The sequence below is a fragment of the Prionailurus bengalensis genome, chromosome E4, assembly GCF_016509475.1.
Source record: "Prionailurus bengalensis isolate Pbe53 chromosome E4, Fcat_Pben_1.1_paternal_pri, whole genome shotgun sequence".
NCBI lineage: Eukaryota > Metazoa > Chordata > Mammalia > Carnivora > Felidae > Prionailurus > Prionailurus bengalensis.
The window spans coordinates 54,018,908-54,042,558 of NC_057360.1; the positions used below are offsets into that span (position 1 = coordinate 54,018,908).

Consider the following 23,651-nt stretch of genomic DNA (forward strand, 5'->3'; position numbering starts at 1 on the left):
TATGGTGGTCATCAGCGTGGGAATCACCAAATAGCAACTCACTACAATTGTGAAGACACTTTGCTTTTAGAAGAAATTTTGGAATTAAAAAAAAAAATTAACAGTAGGGTAACAGGAGGAAGTTGTGTGGCCCAAAAAGTTCTGTGTGAGGGAGAAGTTTAGTTGGGTTAAATTAATTGGACTGTCCAGGGAGAAGCCACTAACCAGGGGCTCAGGTGGCCTCAAAGAAAACACTCAAACAGCTAAGAAGGAAAAGGGAGGTGGGGGGCAAAATGGACTTGGCTTCCTATGGGGGTAACATGCTGGCTGGAGCTGCCACACAGAACCAAAAATTGGTGCAAATCTAAGGAAAAATGTATGCTAAGTTAAACCAGAATGATCTCATTCTTACATGTTGTACTCCTTAAGTTCTCCACATCCCCAATGTATCTAAAATCTCTAGTAAAATAGTCTAAGCATCTTAAGATTAGGCGCCCTATGTAGAAAAGACTTGAGGGGCACCAGGCTGTTCAGTTGGTTAAGCATCCGACTTCGGCTCATGTCATGATCTCACAGTTCGTGGGTTCGAGCCCCGCATCAGGTTCTGTACTGGCAGCTCAGAGCCTGGAGACTGCTTCGGATTCTGTGTCTCCCTCTCTTTCCCTGCCCTCCCCTACCCTGCCTCGCTTGTGCTATGTCTCTCAGAAACAAACATTAAAGTAAATTAAAAAAAAAAAACAACTTGAGGGACACCTGGGTGGCTCAGTCGATTAGGCTTGATTTTGGCTCAGGTCATGAGCTCACGGTGTGTGGGATCGAGCCCCACGTTGGGCTCTGTGCTGGTGGCACGGAGCCTGCTTGGGATTTTTTCTCCCCCCTCTCTCTGCTCCTCCCCCACTCATGCTCTCCCTCTCTCTCAAAATAAATAAATAAATTTTAAAAGAGAAAATAAAAGACTTGATAGCTAAACATGTAATCATTGAGAAAAAGTAGGGAAGCGATTATGATCCTAGATACACGTGATCTTGGGAGAAATAGGTTAATCAAAGGGCAATTGCTAAGAAACCCTCCCTCTGGGTTTTGTCCTAGGTCTCATCTTATCACAACAGTTATCTATAAAAGAAGCAGCTGCTACAATTGGGGCTTTAAAATAGCAGAAATCCTAACACTCCTTTTAAAGGTCTCTATAATGCTTCCTACTTCCCAAATCAGTTCCATGTTAATCTCCTTTAATGGCACGATTCCTATCCAGGTCAACGTCAAAAAGCTGAAGTCATGTAAAAATAAATTCATGATGTAGATAATCAGCTGAAATACATTGCACCTGAGGACCGTCTACCGGGGTGAGGCTGAATGGGAGTGGCAGGTCCCTGATATTTGTTCTAGTAGCCATAAAGCCACACTGGCTCTCAAATAGCACAATCTGCCATTCACTTAAGTCTGGTTTGCCAGGAAGCCCAAGGATGGACTCCCCACCAGTACCATCAGGCTCAGGGAATTTGGCTAGCGCCAGGCACCTCAGACTTCTGCCAGCTAATTGGCTTTGGGGAAGCCGCTGACCTACTCTCCACTGAGTGGCTTTTGTGAACCTGGAACCCAGCCTGCCTCTCATCATTGATCAACCTTGGCCAAGCCAGCTGGCTTGTTCCTTTGCAGACAGCTTGCCTTAGGGAAGCTGGTTGGTGGCTCTACAACCTACTAAGGGAGAGGGAGGCAGAACTACAGAACAATCTCTCAAGAAAGGACCAGATCTCACTTTCATTTGAGGGAGACATAGGAATGAACAAAACCACGTAGGATGACTGATAATAGAGACGGGGTTGCACTCTGAAGAGCCTTAACTAGACAGTAGAAAGGTAACTAACCAGTCAGGAATGGTGCCCAAATGAAACGGCCTTTGTCAAATGTAGACCAGAATTCCTTTATGTTAAATTTAAGCACAAAGTCATGAACATCAATGCCATATACACACTGGTAGAAAGAAATAGGGATCTGTTGTTTGGAGGCCAGTGGGAAGAAATTCCACATCAGAGTGCTATCTGATGGGGGCCTCCCCTCCCCCTCTACCACTGCTCATGGTGCCATCACTGTCCTTTCAGTATATGAGTAAATGTGGAAACAGGTTGCCCCCCCAACCCCAGGTGAAATCCACTGGGAATTTTTTACGATCTAAAAGGAATAAAAATGGGTAGCATATTAGACAAATGCTGGATTCCTATATCAACCTCACAAACAGAAATGACAAATGTGGACATTCAAATAAATGATTCACTTTTAATAGTATTCCAGTTAACGCAGAAGGAAGGGAGCTAAAAGAACCTTCTCTTAACCATTTCAATCTTTCTGTCCTTTCTAACACAAATGCAGGAAGGATAGATTTATTCAGTTCAAAGGATTCTTGATGCTATGTTTGGTAAGTCCACAAGAGAGAATCTGTCTACTTCATTTCTAATGTAATTGTTGTTTTTCAAAAATAAATAAATAAATAAATAAATATTCCAGAGACCCAGACACGCACAGGGAGTATGTGGCGGCCTAAAACCCACACGGATTATATACAGAATCATGGACAAATCTTCAAAATGTTGGTACTTCAATTTTCCCCATGAATAAAACGAATAAGATTGTAATACTCCAGTGGTCCACTATGGCCATATTCTCAAAACGACTGAGGCAGATGGTGCTCAAAGTCAATAAATCAAATTCACTTCTTTCTACAAAGGCAAAACTTACAAGGACTTTGGTTCTGAAGTTCTAAAAATTGGAGCCAGAAAGTAAACCTACGCCAAAATGTTCCTCTATGCTCCAACTTGGATTTATGCAAGATGTCATACACTGTTTGACAAAAGCACAGACCCCTGAAACAGGTTCCCAGGGATTGAACAGCTGGAGTGTTGTTATGTTTATTCATACCGTTTATAACGTTTGGCAGGTTAATCCAAAGTTTATGGTGGGATCTCAAGAACCTCAGAGTGGGAAGTGACCATAAAAGATATTCTAGTCTAAACCCCACATGGTACTTGAACTTGTTCTCCACATCTCTCACAGTGATGGGAAACTTACTGCCTTCCAACACAGTTCATTCTGTTTCTGGACATTAAGTGAAGAACTCAAAGCAATGAAATAAGTCCTAATTTTTTTTTAATGGTTGACTTATGTAATCATTTAAGAGCTCAATATCTCCTAACACCCATAGCCTCTGAAGAATCCCAAACTAAATATATATTTAAATATTCCTATGGTTCACAAAGACAAACTATATTAAACAAGTACACAGCCCAGGCAGTAGAGTCAGAAGGCCTGCCATAAAATCCAGTCTCTTATCATGCAATGTGAGAACTCTGGCAAGTAACATTACCTCTCTAAGCTTTCATTCCTCTGCAAAATGGGGAAATACCCACCTCTGAGGGTCACTGTGAGGAACAGCAAAAAAAAAAAAAAATCCAACTAAAGCACATAGCACGTAGCCTAATGCATATTAAGCTCTCAAGAATAATGTTATTACTCTTACCTGCAAAAGCTTTGCTATTAATTTTGAGACAGACTGCTCAAGTTTCTTATCAACAAAGCATGACCAAAAAATCACCATCTGGCAATGCAGTATCTGTACATGAAATAACTTTTTGTGGCACTTAAATATATTCCCAAATGGCTTAATGTCAGGACAAAGCTCACAAAGAAGGTGCTCTTCGCTATTGCTTATATTATAACTTGGGAGTTTTGTTCAATACTCTGCATTAATGAGGGAGCTTCTTAGGATAATATTACAACAGAGAGTGCAAGAAATACCAGTGAGGTCAATGCAGTTCTATTAACTGTCATCTAACACAGAAATATTTTCCTTGAATACCATTAAAGCTTTCTCCTTTTCTTTGTTCTGCTTTTTGAAGGCAGTAGGAACCCAAATTTCCCTACCAATAATTTCTGTTTTCGACTTGGCAGCATAATGATATTAGACTTGAGGAAAAAAAAAATCACCTTGGCAATGTCTTCTTCAGAGGGTTTTTACAAAAGATATTTTGTTAGGATAAATTGCACTAAGCAGGTTCTTTAAGTAAGCAAAAACAAATCAGCTTGTTACTAAATGACCTGAGTAGCTTTCTATTTTTTAAAGAGAACCTACCTCGAAAACACTACACCCTTTAAATGAACATTTTATTAAAATGGAGGATATGAAACAGAAGGGTAATTAGACAAGTAAGTTGCTCTTTGCTATCCTGCTGATAGGGTAAACCCAGAAGACTCTCAGAGTTCCCACTGCCATATATAAATCAAGACACAAGCTGTGGTTGTGGCAAAACAGTTCTGGGATAATTTTTCTTTATATCCTGGGGGCTCAAGACAACTGACTGAAGAGATATAATGGCAACTAAATGAATACATGGCAACTAAATGAATACTATAATTTGTGTTCTCTTATATATGCATATGTACACACACACACCACACCTACACACCCATACCCACACACACAATGCCTTCTCTAAACTGAAAAGTAGAAATAGGAAGTATACCCTACAAATTATGATGAGATAGCTCAGAATTAATAGGGCCTCTGGAGAAAGAATCTTTGAATGGAGAAGAAGAGAAATTACTACCGTTTCTTCCACCCAAAGGCTTCCTAAACATTAGGTCAGCCCTATTAGTTCGTGAGTCAGAGCAAAAGATGAGGGCCTTCCATTCTAGAGAGGCTGGCAATGATTTGTCAAGCCGATATTTCAGCAGGGTATAGATGACAGGACCCCCTTAAGATCCACCCAGGAACGAAAATAAAAGATACTTCTAGATCCTCCAATGGTTTGAAGTTAACTTCTTTCCCTGGGGACCTCGTATCCAGAGGCAGACACTAACTCAGCCTAACCAAAACATAGGGACCTAAGCATGTTGTTCCACACGAGGTCTTAAGCTGTGACATTGTGACCTCCACAGCTTCTGGTACACAATGCTTCTTCCAACTCACAATTAACCCAACACTCTAGCTGCTCAGGTATTCCGTAAAGATCTCTTCTGGACCGATCCCCACCACTATCTGCGTCTTCCTGGCCTCATCAAACCCCAAGTGAGAAGAGCTTGGTTTCCTGAGATCAGAATCCTAAGGAAAAGTCCCCTCTTCATGAATGTCACTTATACCTTAGGCACAAACCCCTTGTTGAACCCACAAACTCTGCCACTTCCTGGGAGTACCAGGACTCTTCCCCATCTCTCCTACCCCCGAGTGATATCTGGCACCAGTACCAGCCCACTGTGCCGAGAGTGTGGGCAATCAACCTGAGGCTGGAGCAGTAACACCCCGTTTGGCCAAGACTGCGACAAAGCTTGATAGAGATACAGAGCCTGAAAGGTGACGTACCTGACTTTTCATCCCATTCCTACTCTACCTGCAATGGGCTATTGAGCAAGTCACTGAAACTCTCTGAGCCTTGGATTCCTCATCTGATTAATGAGAATCTCACACTCAGGGTCCTGCTGGGTGAGGCTTTAAGGTAATAATGGAACCTTAATATCCTGTGCCCTTTCCACACTGAACGGTGACTTATTCCAACACACCTATTCCCATCCTCTGCTTTGACTGTATCCTAAAGACACAGACTCACAATTCAGACACATCCTTTAAACTGCCTACCTGGACTCTTGATGTTTGTATTTTGTAGACTTTAAAAAGTAGAGGAAATATTAAGCACTTCTGCAATAGAAACTTTCTTTCAAAATGTCAAATCAAATAAGGAAAGCAAATGTGTCTATCCATAAAATATATAAATATGTTATTAGTTTTAATGACTCATTTTTCCCCATGAGGAAGTATTTAGAAATCATCTAAAATTATATAAACCTGCTCTTCTCCTCTCCTGTTTATGTCACTATTTTTATGTTAAAAATGTACCAACCGAACTTCAAATAAATCTGACTGGTAGTAATATAGCAATCTGTGTGAAGATTTCAGATGCTCACAGAAATAAAACTCTACTGCACTTCAATATATTGACAAGAGATGGTAGGATTGTGAGAAAATACAGAGCGAAAGTTTTTCAAACACAGGCAAAAACGCACAAACAAGACTTCAGATCCTAAGTATTGAAATATCTATTAATTGTTCCATGGTTCCTTACCCTCTCATTCCTATCAACTGTGGCAAAAATAACATACTTCCTCTTTTTCAGAAAGATGAAAAGCATCCAAAGAATTATCCAGTTAAGACAAAATTTATAAAAGGGCACCACTTACTAGCCGATTTACAAATCATAGTTCCTATGGGTTGGTACTCACAGATATTGTCATCATCAGAATAATTACAAGTACCTTTGTGTCCTATACTGGTATCATGTTTCTATGCACATCGTATCATTTTCTTTTTCTCTTTTTTTAAGTAGGCTTCAGCCCCAGCGTGGAGCCCAATGGGGGGCTTGAACTCACCCCTGAGATCAAGACCTGAGCTGAGATCCAGAGTTGGGCCCTTAACCAACGGAGCCACTCAGGTGCTCCCATTATATCATTTTCTAAATACAACTAATATCAGAATAGAAGGGATGAGAAAGAATGCCGTCTAACTGCTCCCCTGGGCATATGGAAATAGACACAGAGCTGAATGGACTTCCCCAAAATCACCATGCTAGGTAGTGGAAAAATCACAATTAAAAGCTAAAGTGTGGTATTTTACCAGACACGCGAGAGAAGTTCAGTTAATATTTATGGAGGTGTACTAAAACTTATTTCTATCCTCTGAATTTTTTCCACGATGCTCTGTTATCAAAATTCCCTTAGTAAAATTTATCAAAATTCCCTTAGCAAAATTTAATGTACCTATGAATACATTAAAGGAATTCTTCTATTTCTTCATGCACATTTTAAAATATGGGTTATTTGTCCATTTTCTCTGATAGAGGAATGAGCCCTCCTTTCTTCATCTCAACCACTTTACCTATGTTGTTGGTGGTGAAAACTGCTTGGGTTGAAGTCCCTTTTTTCCTTTTTATGCTGTTGTCTTGCTTTGCTTGACCTAAGGGTAAATATTAAAAACTAAATTTCCTTACGAAATTTTGGAACCAATTTTCACCTATTGTATGTCTATAAAAAGTCAGAAAGGACCCCTAAGATCGTTGACATCGCCGAAAAATAACAAAATTTATATGAATTTGTATTAGTCCAGGAGGTCAGTATAATATATCCAGATTCTAGCTCATGGCGTCACCCCCCAACCACATACCCTGTGTCTAAATTAGCTCTCTTGGGTTTACAAAAACCTCATAAGCAAGGTAAGTTCTGTCTTCAGTCCCATGCTCACAAGTAAATAGGCTGCAGTAGGTCTTAGAGGTTGTGCAACTTGTTCAGGTCCAGGAGGTGGCAGAGCCAGGCAATGAATCTAGGTCCACCTGACCCTGAAGCTTGACCCTTACTGTTTCCAGCAACAAGAGCTAATATTGATTTCATCCTTATTCTATATCATGTGGCATGCTGAGCACTTAGCCTGCAGTTTCTTATTGGATATTCACGACATTTTATTCACAAATACTACTACTGCCATCATCTTACAGATGACGAAACGGAAGATTAGAGGGGCGCCTGGGGGGCTCAGCCAGTTAAGCGTCCTACTTCGGCTCGGGTCATGATCTCTCAGGTCGTGAGTTCGAGCCCCGCATCGGGCTCTGTGCTGACAGCTCGGAGCCTGGAGCCTGCTTTGGATTCTGTGTCTCCCACGCTCTCTGCCCCTCCCCCACTCATGCTCTGTCTCGCTCTGTCTCAAAAATAAAAACATTTTAAGAAAATGTAAAAAAAAGAAAGAAATAGAAGATTAGAAAGGCTTAAGTGTCTTTTTTTTTTTTAAAAGGCAAAGTGAAATACACTCTTTTGGCATGAAATAGCTAAACTGGTCCTCCATGCTTCTGTGATTCATCTATACTTTGTCATGCACGCTGGCCTGGCTGGGGAATATCACGCTGTGTAGGACTGTGGGTGCCTTGCTCTCGTGTGCAAGAGTCCAAGAAAAATACTTGAGTCGCCAAGGTGAAACCCATCATACCAATAAACAGCAAAAGCCCTTTAATCCTTCGATCAGTGAATGTTATACCTAAATAAAATAATTATTGCTTTCATAAAATGTCTCTGTTGGCCACTGACAGAGAGTAAACTGAACCAGCGTGTCCTACAATAGCCTTTAAATAACCAAGGAGAGAGATCAAAATAAAAATAAATCTTGACCAGATTTATAGGTGCACTTTGATTAGTTCTTGTTTTTTTCCTTCAAATAAGCAATACCTGAAAAAAAATGAAAAGGGAATGTTGGGACCAGATATCTTGTAATAGATGGGTCTTCTCTGACATACAGTATGGTATAATGCTGACAAAGTAATGCTGGCCCATCATTCGTGAGGCTTACTAGCCAACTAGAGCCCAGAAAAGAAAAGGGGATTTTTCAGGATGTGGAATGGCACGACCATTTGGATTTGAACAAACTTTCATTTTTTTAACTGTACTTCTTGAAGTGTGGGGTTTTGTTTTGTTCTTATGTTGTGACACTTTGTTATTTGCTCCACACAACAAATTCTTTGTCTCAGACGATAACAACTTTTTGACTCAAAAATTCTAACGTTAAAGTCAAGTAGTTCATTCAGACATTAATTCTGGTGCTGGCTAAGGAGAAGGCGTATCTTATAAGAATTTAATTGCGCACAACCGTGACGCAAGTGGGGTTGTTTACACTCTAAGCTGTCACTTCCCATTGCACCCTAAATCATTAGCAGAAATACCAGTGAATAAACCCGGGGATCATTGTGTTTAAGAGAGTGAAAGTTTCATTTTTCTCTAAACCACCCTTTTAATGAAAACTTCTTTATTTCCCTCAGGCAGCACTTTATCTAAGATGTATTTGGCTGGTTGCATAAAAATACCCGGTAAAGGAAAGAAGGTTCCCATCAAAGCTGTTGAAATCTGATTTCATTTCAGATTCTAGAACTAATGTTGTTTTTTGTTTAAATAGATTTTGTCTGTCAATTTCCAGACCTGCTGTGCCATCAGCCTGTATGGACTGCTGTGGTCAACACGGGGGTTGTAGCAGCAAATTTTATTATGGACTGGTAATTGAATTGAACAGGTTTACATTTGAATAGATTTACTACATCATGATCTCTGACATACTGCACGGGACTGAAATCCCTCTCCATCCATAAAGATACATTTAAGACAGTATCATTCTCTCCAGGCTGAGGAGGCCAGTCTTGAGCCAAGGAGATGGCCAAACATAATTGTGCATTTATATGCAGGGTGTAATACAATATTTCACTGCATTTTTAAGTACAAAAGAAGAGGAATATTCCATGTTTACTCATAGCCATCCTTTTGGGGGGAGGGGCTTAGAGAACTGGTATTTTCCCATCAAAGTGGGCATAAGGAAGTAAAGGAAAATAAATTATTATTTAAGTATATCAGCAACAGCAGCAATTCCCTTGAAAACAGACCCTCTAAAGGCTTGATAAGGGCAACTGAAGAGGTGTGAATTACAGATAAGCACTGTCCCATTTCTTTTCACCAACAATGTTTAATTAAACCCAGTTCACACTTCCTCGTCACTCTAACCACCCTTCAAAACTGCTCCTGCTTCAAAACCACAACCTGGGAAATTATTTAGAGGAAATTTTATTATTATTTTTTTTACTTCCTCCATAAACCTGGAAGTGCAAAGAGTTGAGTAAATCATGGTAGTAAAATGAAACCAGTCAAAAAATGCTACCAACCTGGAAATGGAGACATATCTCCATGTACTTTAGTTTTTGAAAATAAAAGCCACATCTAGGACACAGCAATTCAAAGTGCTAATTGATATATTATTTTTATAGCACTTTAAATACATGGATTTGCTCTTTGAAAATGATTCCTCAACTCCCGACTCTTAATTTACCCCTTTTGAATGAGCGTAAGTTTAGTGCTGAGTCTCTACAGCTCAACTAAGCGGCAACATAAAGACCAAAAGTCGACCACCAATTACTCACCATTTACTGTGAAGTAGGTTTTGTTTGTCACTCTTTTACAGGATTTAAGGCAATTGCTAAGATAAAGCTTTCAACCTCAAAAGAAGTGAGCTATCACCATCATCCTAACTAAAAGGGAGATTCTTTGTCCTGTGCGTAGTGTCATTATGGTTGGGTTTTTATCTATGTTTTTCCTGGTCAAAACTGTCCCATTGGCATTTCCACTTAAGTTTTCTCTAGCAAGAGCAATCATACCCGACTTGCTCACTGTTGTACCACTGCAGTCTAGAATGATGCCCGGCACTCTGGAGAAACTTAATAAATACTTAGCAAGGGCATTATAAATATAAAATATATCAACTGTGAAAAATCCTAATAGTGCCAAAGGCTATATGGTGAAAAGGGAAAATACCCCTCCTCACTGGATTGACAGTGCCACACTGTCCCCAATCTTTATTTGTCCCTCCTTCTACTTCCCCATGGGCACCCTACCACAAAGCATATCTCCCTTCTACCATTCTTTCTCCTTTCTCTCTCTCCAGATATTTTCATATGAATTATTAAGATAAACTTTTTATAATTTTTATTTAATATAAATATATATTTGTATATAAAAATATACTCATATATACAGTGAATCCTACTACTAGGGGATTTGTGCTTTATTTTATTTTTTTACTTGACAACACATTTTGTGTCACCTTTTCATAAGGCTTTAATTATACAATTATACACCCTTTGTTTATAGCTTTCCCCACCCCCCACCCCCCCAGAGGAAGAGGAGAGTCAAGATGAGAAGAAGAATTGGAGAGTCTTCTCTGTTCCTAGTCAAATGAGGGGTTAGTTCTTAGTGGTCTAGTAAAGGTCATAAGAACATAAGTCCAAAAGAGAAGACTGGAAAAAAAGAAAGAGTGTTTTACACCTAAAATTAATTTTTTTTAAACAGTGGTGGGGCGCCTGGGTGGCTCAGTCGGTTAAGCGGCCAACTCCGGCTCAGGTCATGATCTCGCGGTCCGTGAGTTCGAGCCCCGCGTGCTGACTGCTAAGAGCCTGGAGCCTGTTTCGGATTCTGTGTCTCCCTCTCTCTCTGCCCCTCCCCTGTTCATGCTCTGTCTCTCTCTGTCTCAAAAATAAATAAAAGTTAAAAAAAAATTTTTTTAAAGTGGTAACAATATGAAATGATGGCTATGTTGATTGGCTTGACTCTGGCGATTATTTCACAGTACACATGCACATCAAAACATCAAGTCATACACTTTAAATATATAGTTTTTATTTGCCAACTATATCTCAATTAACGACGGAAGGAAAAATCTCTCTGCAAACTTAGAAAAGAGAAGAAACACAAAAAGACAACGACTAGCCTCTTGGTGTCCTTCGACCTTCACCTCCTGCAAATTGTAAAGGTAAAAAGAACCAGAACTACCAAGCATACCTGGTGGGCTTAGCTGCACATGTGACGTTTCCCACCTTGTCCCCTCCTGTCGATGTCAAGCCGTCAGCCAGGACTCATCAGAAAACTCAGGCGTGAACAAGTATTCTGTCATCAGATTCAGGGTGCTTACTGTGACCCCCTCTTTTCCTGATTTCTGTAGCATTTCTATAATCCCCTGCACACACCCCTTCCCCCATTCCCACCCTAAAGCGCGGGGCCTCTAACGACGTGCCTTACCTTCTTTCAGCATGCCCACTTTTAAACACTTCATGAAGCGGCAAGCCTGGCAGGATTTACGTCTGCGCTTTGTGATTTCACATTCATTCGTGGCGGGGCAGCTATATTCTATATTACCTAAAACACAGAGTTTGAAGGAAAGCGGTTAGATTTGCAAGACCCCAAAAATGTGAGCATCCCAAAGGCAACGTCTACGCATTCATCCTGCCCCTCCCCTCAAAAAAAGTCACAGGAGATTCATGAAGATGTCATAAATGTCACGAAGCTGTCTGCTCGGTAGCAACCACTTGAGATGCACTGAATAACTGGAAGATAAATGGTAAAGGATCTCAAAAGCTTAAGTTTAAAGTTAGCCTTTAAAACACTATGCTCAGTCTACCTGTGTAAAACATCAGTCTTTCAGAATCTTAGGATCGAAATGAATTTTCAAACTAGATTATTTCCAGAAAAGCACAAACGTCAAAATCATATTCTCATATCATCAGTTCTGGATTTCCTTTGGTTACGAATGCTCCAATGCATCAGGCTTATCGTCTTTCTGACACTAAACAGCACAAACCCCACTGTGAAAAATTATCAGCAGGCTAACCTGGGGCCTTACAATAAGCTCCTAGAGGGCAGGGACCGAAATGACTTGGCTCTTACTAGGCCTCACAACATGGTTCTCTGCTTCATAAATGTTTATTGAAAAGGAGGAGGAAGAGGAGGAGGAAGAGGATGATGATGACCATCATCGTCATCATCATGTTTGTTACATTATCTGCATTAATGAATTCCAAACACTCAAGCTCCATGAAAGGGTCATAAATAAAAATAAACTGCTATGAAACTACACTGTTAATATCAGAGTTGACATTATTTGTGGTCGTCCTTACACCCTGGAAGTGATAAATATGTAGCCAGAAGAAGATCCAAACTTTAACTTGAAATTTTTTCAATTAATGCCAATGACAGCATGTGGGATGTGCTCTGGGGCTGCCTACAGCTTTGCAAAGAAGCTGCCTTTAAAATAAAGCCTCTCTCCCGTATCAGCTCTGTCACATAGTGCTTGAAGGTCTTTCCTTGCTTCCTAACCCTTTCCCCTTGTGATTAAGTGCATTAGTATCTTAATGAAAATGCATTCTGTTTATTGCCCTCTTGGGAAGGGGGAGGTCATCACACCAAATGCATAAATTGTCATCAGAGACGGTCCGAGCATAATTGCAATTTTGCTGCTCCGTGTTTGCAATACTCAGGGTCCATCCAAGTCCCCTGAAACATGCGCAGATTCTAGTAATTAGCATAGAGTCTGCCTGGGACCACAGCATTGATGAAATATTTCAGAGTTAATCACACTTTGTAAACACTGATTTATATTGACTACCTTTCTCCAGACTGATGTCTCCTCATTAAATATCACATTAGTGGATTGCAGGATTGTACAAAGACTCAACTACTCAGCAACTGCTAATTCAACAGGAAGTAACACCTAACCACTTATAACTACTGAAAATTGGTTAAGTATGCATGACTAAAAAAATTTTTTAAAAAGCTGTGTACTATAACTGGAGATAAGCCTATCAAAACTGTTTGACTAAATTAGCATTCTAACTCAGGGCATTTATAGTAATAAAAGCAACTACTTTTTAACATAAGAGATTCAATAATAAGAGTAATATTAATCGCATCAACAAAGGCACACACCATCATCTTCAGAGATATTACTAATACCCAGGAAACTGAGGATAAGTCAAAGGAACCAGACTGGCTGGGTCATGGCTGAGAATAAAAGGATTTAGGATCTGAACTTTAGATGAACCATTTTTCACTGCTGTGCTCCTCTAACCATCACTGGAAATTTCTTTTGCATCCAGGGAGTATTGCTAGTAATTTCCTAGGGATTAATTAGTATTCTACTACCAGATTCTTCCACTCTACATACCTCTTCCTATACTTATTAAAAAGAAACTCTGTCTTTGCTTTCTTAGAAAGAGCTGAACAATAACTATTAGGGAGGAAAAATGGTTTTCCAAACAGCATTTCTTGCCCTGTTTTTGCCTAAAGATTCAGTATCAAGTCCTACCTTTGTTCACTTTCCAACATCAAAGCATGACCCGCCCTTTGAACTCAATGCTGGGAACTTCTACCAGGGTGACCCACCATTCCCCTCCCCGCCCCCACAAAAAAAATCATCTCTCATTTCCAACCAGTTCCTCTTCATCTGAAAATTCTATCCTCATCCTCCACAAGAACACACTTCTGACAGGAACCTAAGTCAGGCACGTGTGAGCTCACATGTGGACTGTGGGCGTGATCTCCTAACTGGGCATTTTGCCTCCATGCTGTCCCCCTGTAAATCCATGCTGCATACCTCTTCCTAGGACTTCTTTGGGTACGTCGGTACCCTAATTAAAAAAAAATCACTAGGGGCGCCTGGGTGGCTCAGTCGGTTGAGCGTCCGACTTCAGCTCGGATCATGATCTCACAGTCTGTGAGTTCGAGCCCCGCGTCAGGCTCTGTGCTGACAGCTCAGAGCCTGGAGCCTGTTTCCGATTCTGTGTCTCCCTCTCTCTCTGCCCCTCCCCCGTTCATGCTCTGTCTCTCTCTGTCTCAAAAATAAATAAACGTTAAAAAAATTTTTTTTTAATTTTAAAAAAATTAAAAAAAATCACTAGATTTCTATGGCCTCTTGAATTAAATATAAAATATTAGATTAGCAAACAAAATCCCCACTCCAATAAAACTCCTGTCTACTTCTCCAGCAATATTACAATTATTACCTTATGTGAACTTTCTGATGCAGCCATTTCAATTTATTCTTTTCCTGTGTCCTTCAGACTTCCCTCTGAGAATGATCTATCTTTGCCCCTCTTTTCTTCTTAAAATTACTTCCAAGTCACTATGTTCAACTCAAATTCCATTCAAATCTTTCATGAAAACCTCTCAGACCATCATAGCAGAAAATGACTTCTTGGTTCTCATATCTTTTCACGTACTCTCATCACCTACAGACATGCCATATTTTGTCATACGTTTTTTGCATGCATATTACCCATTAGATGGTAAGATCCTGGAGGCAAGGACCATTTCTTACACAGTAGAAAAATCTTCCACCAAAAAGTAGTAAATAAGTAAAATAATATGCTTAGAAAGCTTATATTTTCTTGATTCCTCAAGGTCATTGCTTTGAACACTAATTATGGTGCTGTAATGTAGTAATGCCCACAAGGTCAAGAGCTAGACATCTCATCAGGAGGCAATGTTAAGAACACTAAGAAAATCTGGGGCGCCTGGGTGGCTCAGTCGGTTGAGCGTCCGGCTTCGGCTCAGGTCATGATCTTGCGGTTTGTGAGTTTGAGCCCCGCGTCGGGCCCTGTGCTGACAGCTCAGAGCCTGGAGCCTGTTTCGAATTCTGTGTCTCCCTCTCTCTCTCTTCCTCCTCAGCTCTGTCTCTCTCTGTCTCTTTCTCTCAAAAATAAATAAACATTAAAAAAAAATTTTAAAGAACACTAGGAAAATCATCCCACGAACCAAAAAACAGTATTCAGAAACCTAGTTAATTTTTTAAAACCTTGAAAAGTGGCTTTGAGAAAAATGAAATGCAAGGCAAAACAGGAAGAGATCATTGAGGGGAAACCCAAAAATATACAAAGGCTGCTAGGGAACAAAGTGTGAAAAGAAAAAAAAAAAACAACAACTGTAAGAGGCTTTAAAGGAAGTAAAAGAGCATCTTGATATGAATAGAATAAGAATGAAAGGAAAATAAAACATGAAAATACAGACAGATGACACTAAAAGGGTTAACTTTTATCTTGTCATAGTACTTATTGGACACATTGGAGAAAATATTTAGGAGTGATTCAACAAGAGTAGCTAAATCTGTGATTTATGACCCTTCTAAGGATGATTGTGTAAAGATTTTTAAATTTCTTCAAAAAACAGAAGGAAAGTTATAAAATTACCACATGAGAATTTTAGGTCATATATAAAGAAGTACTCTAGTTTCCTTTCTAACCATTACATTCCATAGTTCCTCAATGACAAAAAGAAATGTAAAGGCAGAGAAATTTTTAATAGTGCCTTAGGATGAACTTTGAGGGAGAAGATCTGTCTTATTCATTCTTGGATCCTTGATGCTCATCAATGAGCCTGCCATTTTGTATCATGTGATGGGCTGGAACAGAAAGAGGTAGTTCCTGCTCTTGAGAAGTCCACAGTCTTACAGAGGAGATAAGACTTGTAAGCAAATAACAATACAATTTGGTGTAGGGGGCAATGGTTCTGGATTCAGTATTAGCATGCACGTGCAAACACACGCGCTCCCACAAATGCAGAGATCATGCCTAAGAAAGTCAATGAATTCTCAGCCTAGGAGTGAATGACCAAACTGTGCTGTGAAAAATGAATACCTAACTACACTGTGGTAGAAGTATCTTCCCAAAGCTATAGGCAACAAAACATTTTTGTAAAAATTTCACTGTGAATGGATAGAAAATATAGGGGTCCTGAGTGTTTGCACAAATGATATATTTTCAGCTTAAGTGTACAGAAATTGTTTATGATGAATCAGGTATCCTTCAGCCAAATTTCAGTAAATTAGTCTTGACATATATGAGTGATAACCTTGATTTCACTAAGTAACACCAGTTTATATCTTGAAAAACAAATCAACATTATTCTAAAGAACTTATGTGCTGGAGGGATACCTCTCTAATTTCAAAGCCCTCCCATTGAGTTTCAGTTCGTTGTTGTTGGCTATGATCACCCACCCAACAAAGTCTTTGATCCGTGTTAGAGTCTACACAGATTCTGTCCTTGAAATACCTTCCCTGGTGCTTTTTCGATGCAATAATTTTTTTAAAGGCATTTTTATCCTAAAAATGTGCTGCCCCAAGCACCTGGGTAATAATGCTACATCTATTTTGGTAATGGCTCAAAGACATTACTCCCAGTAGACCACGTGACCTCTACGGGGCACTTGTTTTCCTTCGATTCGCGAAAAGTGGAAGGCAGGTAAAAATATTTCCAATAGCAACTGTGGGTACCTGGAATGTTAACACAGGACAGTCATTCGGGAGGAGGCAGAAGTTATTGTTCACAAGCTAGGATTCTCATTTCAGACACGGAGTTTTCTTGGATTATAGCTTGCTATTTTCTGGGACACATTTGTTAGATGGCACCGGGGACTGAATTGGGCACCGACTGAGGACACGACTGGAATTTTCCCAGTTTTGTCAATAGCTGGGGAAGTGAGCTCTGTTGCAGAGGGAACCAAATCAACATGGAAGCTTTGGGTTTTTAAACCAGGCTGACAAGAATGATAGAGCAATTTATAATATCTCCTGGCAGCTTTTCAGAAAGTCCTGGGCTCTGATTACTTATTTCAGAGTCTTTTGTACAATTAGTTTGTAGGCAATATAATTTTCTCACTTACTGCTTAATAGAATCTTGCAGCTAGCTGGCGGATAGAATAACAGGGTGTATGTAAAACTCCAGCCCGGAGTGCCAGTGGATAATTTGTATATTCCTTTCAGTCACTTAATGGACTTTTACAGTTTGGCAGTGAAAGGGCTGAATGATGTAAATTAGCATGGCATCTCAAAATAAAAATATATGTCAAATCCTTACTCCCAACCCACATCACTCAAACACAGTAATGATGCATTTGGCTTCATGCAGTTCCTAAGAGTTATCCTCTTTTTCATACATACAGACATCATAATTGTAAAGCCACTTTGAAAGCATCTGTATATTTCCCCCAATTGTTTTAATTTTATTAACAGAACCAAATGGCTTGAGATGACCCACAGGGCGCTCCAAGTGGGGTTTATCCAATTGTTTTCCAGTATTAAGTAATTTTAAAATAATGGGATTTGCCTTAGTACACAATTACAGAGCATTAAAAACATGCAGCCAATAATCCATAGTATTTTTGTTTTAAATGACCAAAAACATTCAAAAATGAAAGAAAACCCTCTAGTGTATAATAGTAAAAGTTTTTCCATACAGCAAGACACCTTTCCTTTCTCTCCTTTTCTTTTCTTTCTTGTTTTTAATGCTTCCTTTTTCCTATTTTCTGCCCCTTCCACCTGAAATTGAAATATTAGCTATAAGTAGGATTATATAATATGGAATAATAATTTATTACATATCTGTACATCAATGTACACACTTTTTAAATTTTTTCAAAGAATCCCAAGTTAGACTTCAAAGTTGCCCAGAGACATTATACCTGTTCCCAAAGGATTGCTCTGAATACTTTTTGAAGTTCCCTTTAGAAATGCCACTAAAGTCACTTTACAAGCTATAAGGGGGGGGGGGGGGGGGCGGGGCGTCAAATTACATTTCATCAGTATTCACCCAAAACATCTGACTGCTTCCTTATTGCAAGACATGATGGCAAATGATACGTGCTCAGTATTAAATTTTAAATTTACCTTCAAATTTCAAAGATCTCTAGATCACTGATGGTATTTTGAGAACCTGCCTCAAGTTCTAAAGGAGGATGCCCAAAGGTATTACAAGGAATGGCCATGTCAGATTCCCAAAGGGATGGCAGATCACCTGTGAAATGGAGGCTGTGGCCTACTGAGGCAGGAGGAGAGGGTGTCACATCCAGTTAACAGTCATGTCCAGCTCTTATCAAAGCAATTTCATATATAGGGTTATGCCAAAGCCCCACGTTCTTTGCCTTTTTGCTGCCCTTCTATCCTCTTAAAAAAATGAGGTGGAAAATAAGCGGGTAGAGCAAAGGTCTTTTGATATTTGGCTCTTCAGATTCTATAGGATTAAATTCCAATAATCACAAACATAGTACCCAAGAGCCATACTAGTATATTCAGGCACAGACTACTGCATTTTCACCTTGAAGCTCAGGCCTACCTCCCACTTGAGAAGAGATGACGGTTTGTCCTTAAGGGAAAAAAAAAAAAAAAGATCAGAAAGAAGCCCATAAGCAGGTAGGCTCATAAACCCTGAGCAACGTCGACTGACTATAGACTGACTATAGACACGCTCTGGTTTCATCTTCCGGCGAGCCATACTGGGTGGGCCACTGAACCCACAGTGGGTATCCACCACCTCTCTGTACGATACAGCCAACCACAAGACTGTATTGACCTGTTGAATTAAATAAAAAATAGATCCACAAGAAAACAGTTTTGTCAAATGGGGGGAGATTATTCAGCCTTGATTTTTTTCCCAGGTTAAACAAAACATAGCCTACCTCAGCTTCTACCAACTCCATAAACATGGACATTCCTTTATAACATAAATTTCACAATCAGTGACTAAACATGAGGCACTGGGCATGCTCATCTCAAAGAAAAGGTGAAAGAAATTACTGGATGCCCATTGCATGTCCATAACATACTACCTTGCATAGGGTTTAGGAAGACATCTCAAAATAAATGAGTGAAAGCAGAGGAGGAGAGAGAAGGGGAAGAAAAGAAATGGCAGATGAAGGTCCAAATTAGCTCTGCCATTTACTAGCTGTGTGGACTTAACTAGTTACTTTACCTTTACTCCTGTCAGATTACTAAAATATATAGGAGGAATAATCACGTGTACTTTATAACACTGTAAGAATTACATGTAATATAGTTTTAAAACCATAGATCACGTTGTTCACCCTTCTGAGAACAAAAGGGAGAGACACTGTAGGATTTCATCAATTACTAAATACTTTTGCTCTCAAGACCTAAATCTGGAATTGGGAAATATTATAAAACAACCTTCCTCAGATTTATGCAAAAGTGTAAAAGTGAATATGCCATTCACCCAGAGAAGCTGAAAGAAAATTTTGCCTTGCCAACAACTCTAGTGTACATGGCTATATTTTACAGATAATAGGAAGAGAGGAAGAAGAAGAACTCAAGTCATTTTTTTTAAAGCACCAAATTGTCTAAGAAGCGAATTTCTGAGATATCAACCATATCTCCTTGTGAGCACTTCCTGTCACTATGCTGGGGCTCATAAACTGCACATCAGTGGGTGTAATCTGATTATAATCAAGGGTAAAGGATTTGCAAAGCTCTTCCAAATCCCACCAGCCTTATCCCTTCCCAGAGTCTCAGGTCAATTTCTATGCCTATCTATCCCAAGCCCACCCTTGTCTGACACGTACACTGAATTAGTCCAAATTCCTAGAAAGCAGCATTATCTTTTCTGCTGGCCCTCTTCACGTGCCTCTTTTACCATGTCTTCCATGAAGCTTTCCCAGAGCCCACAAGACTGAGTCCTTATGGGTGTAACTGGTTCATCTCACATTTGTCTTCACGTGGGTCATTCTCTTAGAACTCAGCATACTTTGGGGCACCAGGGTGATTCAGTTGCTTAAGAATCTGCCTCTTACTGAGAACAAACTGCGGGTTGATGGGGGGTGGGAGGGAGGGGACGGTGGGTGATGGGTATTGAGGGCACCTTTTGGGATGAGCACTGGGTGCTGTATGGAAACCAATTTGACAATAAATTTCATATATTGAAAAAAAAAAAGAATCTGCCTCTTGATTTCAGCTCAAGCCATGATCTAATGGTTCATGAGTTTGAGCCCCACATCAGGCTCTGTTCTCTCTCTCTCAAAAACTAAACTAAACTAAACTAAATGAAAATAAAATTAAATTAAATTAAAAAAGAACTCAACATCCTTTATTATTTGTGTCTACTGGATCACCCACTTCCTGTTCCAATTGTATATTCCTTAAGGACAGGAACTTACAACCCTTGGAATCCCCTGTGTCCAAAGAACGTGTAGTCAAGTCAATGACCCACAGGAAGCCACCCATTACCTGTTGACTTGATTTTTAGTGATCCCATTCCTCATTCCTTCATTTTAATACTTAGCCCCAAATTATTCTTTTAAAAAAGGTGAGTACAATGAGACAAAATAAAACTAATAGGAAACTGCTAACAACGTATCATTTGGCATTAAGCAACACAAAATTAAAGGATATTAGACTTTGAGGAGAACTTAATGTTAGCTGGTTCAGCTTCCTTGTGTTAGAGACCACAGACAGGTAAATATGTACTGATTAATTTCTATTCGCTGGACCCTCTTGACAAGAATATGGATTAATTAATTACAAAAAAAAAAAAGACTAAAACTCAAATATCCTGACATCCAGTCCAATGCTCCCTAAATTCACCCATTAAAATCTGCATATCAATACCTATAATAAACACAAAGGGTGACAGGCACTATTTTATGTGTTTTACAGATATGAACACCATTTGGCAGATGAGAGAATTAAGGCACTGAAAGAAAGTCCGTGCTCTTAACTATGATGCAATGCTGCCTGACTCCGATCTTCTAAAAGTAATGGAGTATTGTTTGAAAAGAAATAAAAAAAATGAAATTCCTATCTTCTGAGAGTGTGCTTTGTGTAGTTGTTGTTGCTATTGTTGCTGGTTGGAAAGGAAATTTTGATGCCTTAGAATCGTAAGATAGGGGTGGATCTTGGCATTGTCTTTTGCTGTTGTCAGACTTATGGTACAAGGGCAGCTGTGGGAGAGGATAGGGTTGCTTTTGGGGAATGGAATCTCTCAACACCTCAAAAAGAAATCCCTCTACTTGTCTCTGTACCGCTACGGTTTGCGGACAGTTTAATTCCACAGAAACCAAACAGACCATGTCACCAAAGCAACAGGTGTCAGGTTGTAAACAATGCATTTTAAAGATCCCAAAATAATGCTATTGTTCATGATAGGAGAGAAAAGCAATCCATACTCAGGAGAGTGTGTTCTGAAAGGCATTTTAAAAAGGAATAATCAGTATCTAATAAAAAACACGCTCGCTGATGAAGATGATGGAGAATACAAATACCTCTCATCCAAGGTAACCAGAAATTCAATGTTTTTTAGTTTTGATGTGATGACATCTTCTTGGAAAAGGCAACTCTTCTTCCCTAGTGTAGAATGCATACCCTGTGTGATGTGTGTAGCCACTGCATCTCAGTTTCTAAGCTCCTACAGAGTAGGGATGGTGTCACAGAAGTATTTATAAAAGAGCTCAGAGATGACCACCGCCATAGGAAAGATGATAGATCTGAGGCAACCATAACCCCCAAATTTGCTGTGCTCAGTATTCCACAACTTTTACATGTTCTTTCTCTACCTACATGTTTTAAACTTTGATGAATTTTCTTATCTGTTTTTTAAAACATATGACTAAAAAGTGGTTTAACAAAATACTTTAGGTGAAAGAAAAAAATGCTAATAAAATCTAAGGCATTCACTATTTCTTAATAGAGAGGTACATTTTACAGTGGCAGTCATCAAACGGTACAGGAAGTCCACATGACAAACATGGAGGCATTAGGATCATAGCCTATGTGACAAAGCAACTGATTCTTTTTTTTTTTTAATTACAAAAAATTGTTTTTAAGTAATCTCTCTACCCAACGTGGGGCTCGAACTCACAACCCCAAGATCAAGAGTTGCATGATTTTCCAACTGAGCCAGCCAGGTGCCCCAGCTGACTCTTATATAGGAAATTGACTTCATACCAATCCAAAGATTTTCCTTGTACCTTCAACAAGTAAACACAAGCACATCTTTGCCTAATACTGTCCCTAAATGTTTCTGTTCTTAAGTGCCATCAATGTGCCAAGAACTTTGTCGGAAAAGAGATATTGGTATTAGAGACTTACTTCTTTCAAGGTCAAGTTGATGCGTTCAACAAGCATCTATCTGTGTCCTCCAAAGTTGGCACAGATTTGGGGAAATCTGCTGGACACAGTGATGGTAACTGATCTGACCTTAAACTGCAGGAGGCAGTACAACAATGGTTACAAGATAAGATAGGAGTCAAACTGGGTTCAAGTGATTGTTCTACCATTTTCTACAGGAGTCAAGGAAAGCTTTTAAATTTCAAGTTTCCTTCTTCAGGGGTGAAAGATGGATCATACCAATGGACACCTTTATGGTGTTGCTATGAAAATCAAATGAGATCATGTAACTCAAGGCCTGAACCAGAATGAGCACCGATTCTCAACAATAATGACAACATCGTAATTATATGCAGGGAAGGGATTCAGGATGCAGAAAAGCTAAAGAGGCTCTACAAGTGGCCAGGTGCTGGTTCTCAGTGCAGAAGTGAGGAAATGCCTGGCAGAGAATTTCTTCTGGCCTGTTGCAAGAAAGCCAACAGGAATAGACCTGATGTCCAAATCACAGGCACATTATGAGAAGTAAAAGCAAACAAATATTCAAAAGACAGTAATCAGGGTACCTGGGTGGCTCCATTGGTTAAGTGTCTCACTCTTGATTTCAGCTCAGGTCATGATCTCATAGTTGTGAGATCGAGCCCCACACTGGGCTGAAAACTTGGAACCTGCTTGGGATTCTCTCTATCCTCTTTCTCTGCCCCTCCCCCTGCTCACACTCATGCTCGCTCGCTCTCCCTCTCTCTCTCAAAATAAATAAATAATCTTAAAAAAAAAAAAAAAGGATAGTAATAACTAATTACCCCAAAGATCAGGGAACTGACATAGGACTGCCAAGTGGATTTAGAGTGAAACAAGGAAAGCCCAAGGGAGGACCACGAAAGTTTCCTAACATGTGGTGTTTGTACCTAAAGATTTTCCTCTCTGAAATAAAACCTGCATACTAAACTGTCTGCTATGATACGGATTGCAGAAAAGTGCCAGGCATTTCTTCAGGAAGGAGGAGTATAGGGGAAAAGTTAGCAGTGTCGGAGGGGGACTTCCTGTGTGGTAACAGCCCAGGGGAGGCAGGGAAGGCTGGGGATACCTGTTTAGCTCTCACTCCTTCATATAACAGCAAGGGTGGACAAGTGTTTTTTATTAACGGTCCAGACAGTAAACATTTCAGTTTTGAAGGTCATTTGGTCTCTACTATGACTCCCCAGAAATCTGGCAGAAGCCCAAAAGCAGCCACTAACAATACAAGAATGGGCATGGATGGCTGTGTTCCAATAAAACTTTCTTTAGCAAATTTCTTTGGCCCCAGACCTTAAAACATATGGACAAAAGGCAGCAATGATTTAAAACAAACAAACAACAACAACAACAACAAAAACACCACACACACAAAACATCTATTAC

At 39.7% G+C, this 23,651-nt stretch overlaps 1 protein-coding gene across 3 annotated transcripts in view; it reads right to left on the reverse strand.

The window, feature by feature from the left end:
- The window catches only part of ESRRG (estrogen related receptor gamma), a 584,122-nt gene that overhangs the window by 146,183 nt on the left and 414,288 nt on the right, over positions 1-23,651 (reverse strand). For all 3 annotated transcript variants that reach the window (XM_043568378.1, XM_043568376.1, XM_043568377.1), the window contains one exon: positions 11,611-11,727. In XM_043568378.1, the coding sequence (XP_043424313.1) occupies positions 11,611-11,727 (117 nt within the window). The remainder of the gene's footprint in view (positions 1-11,610; positions 11,728-23,651) is intronic.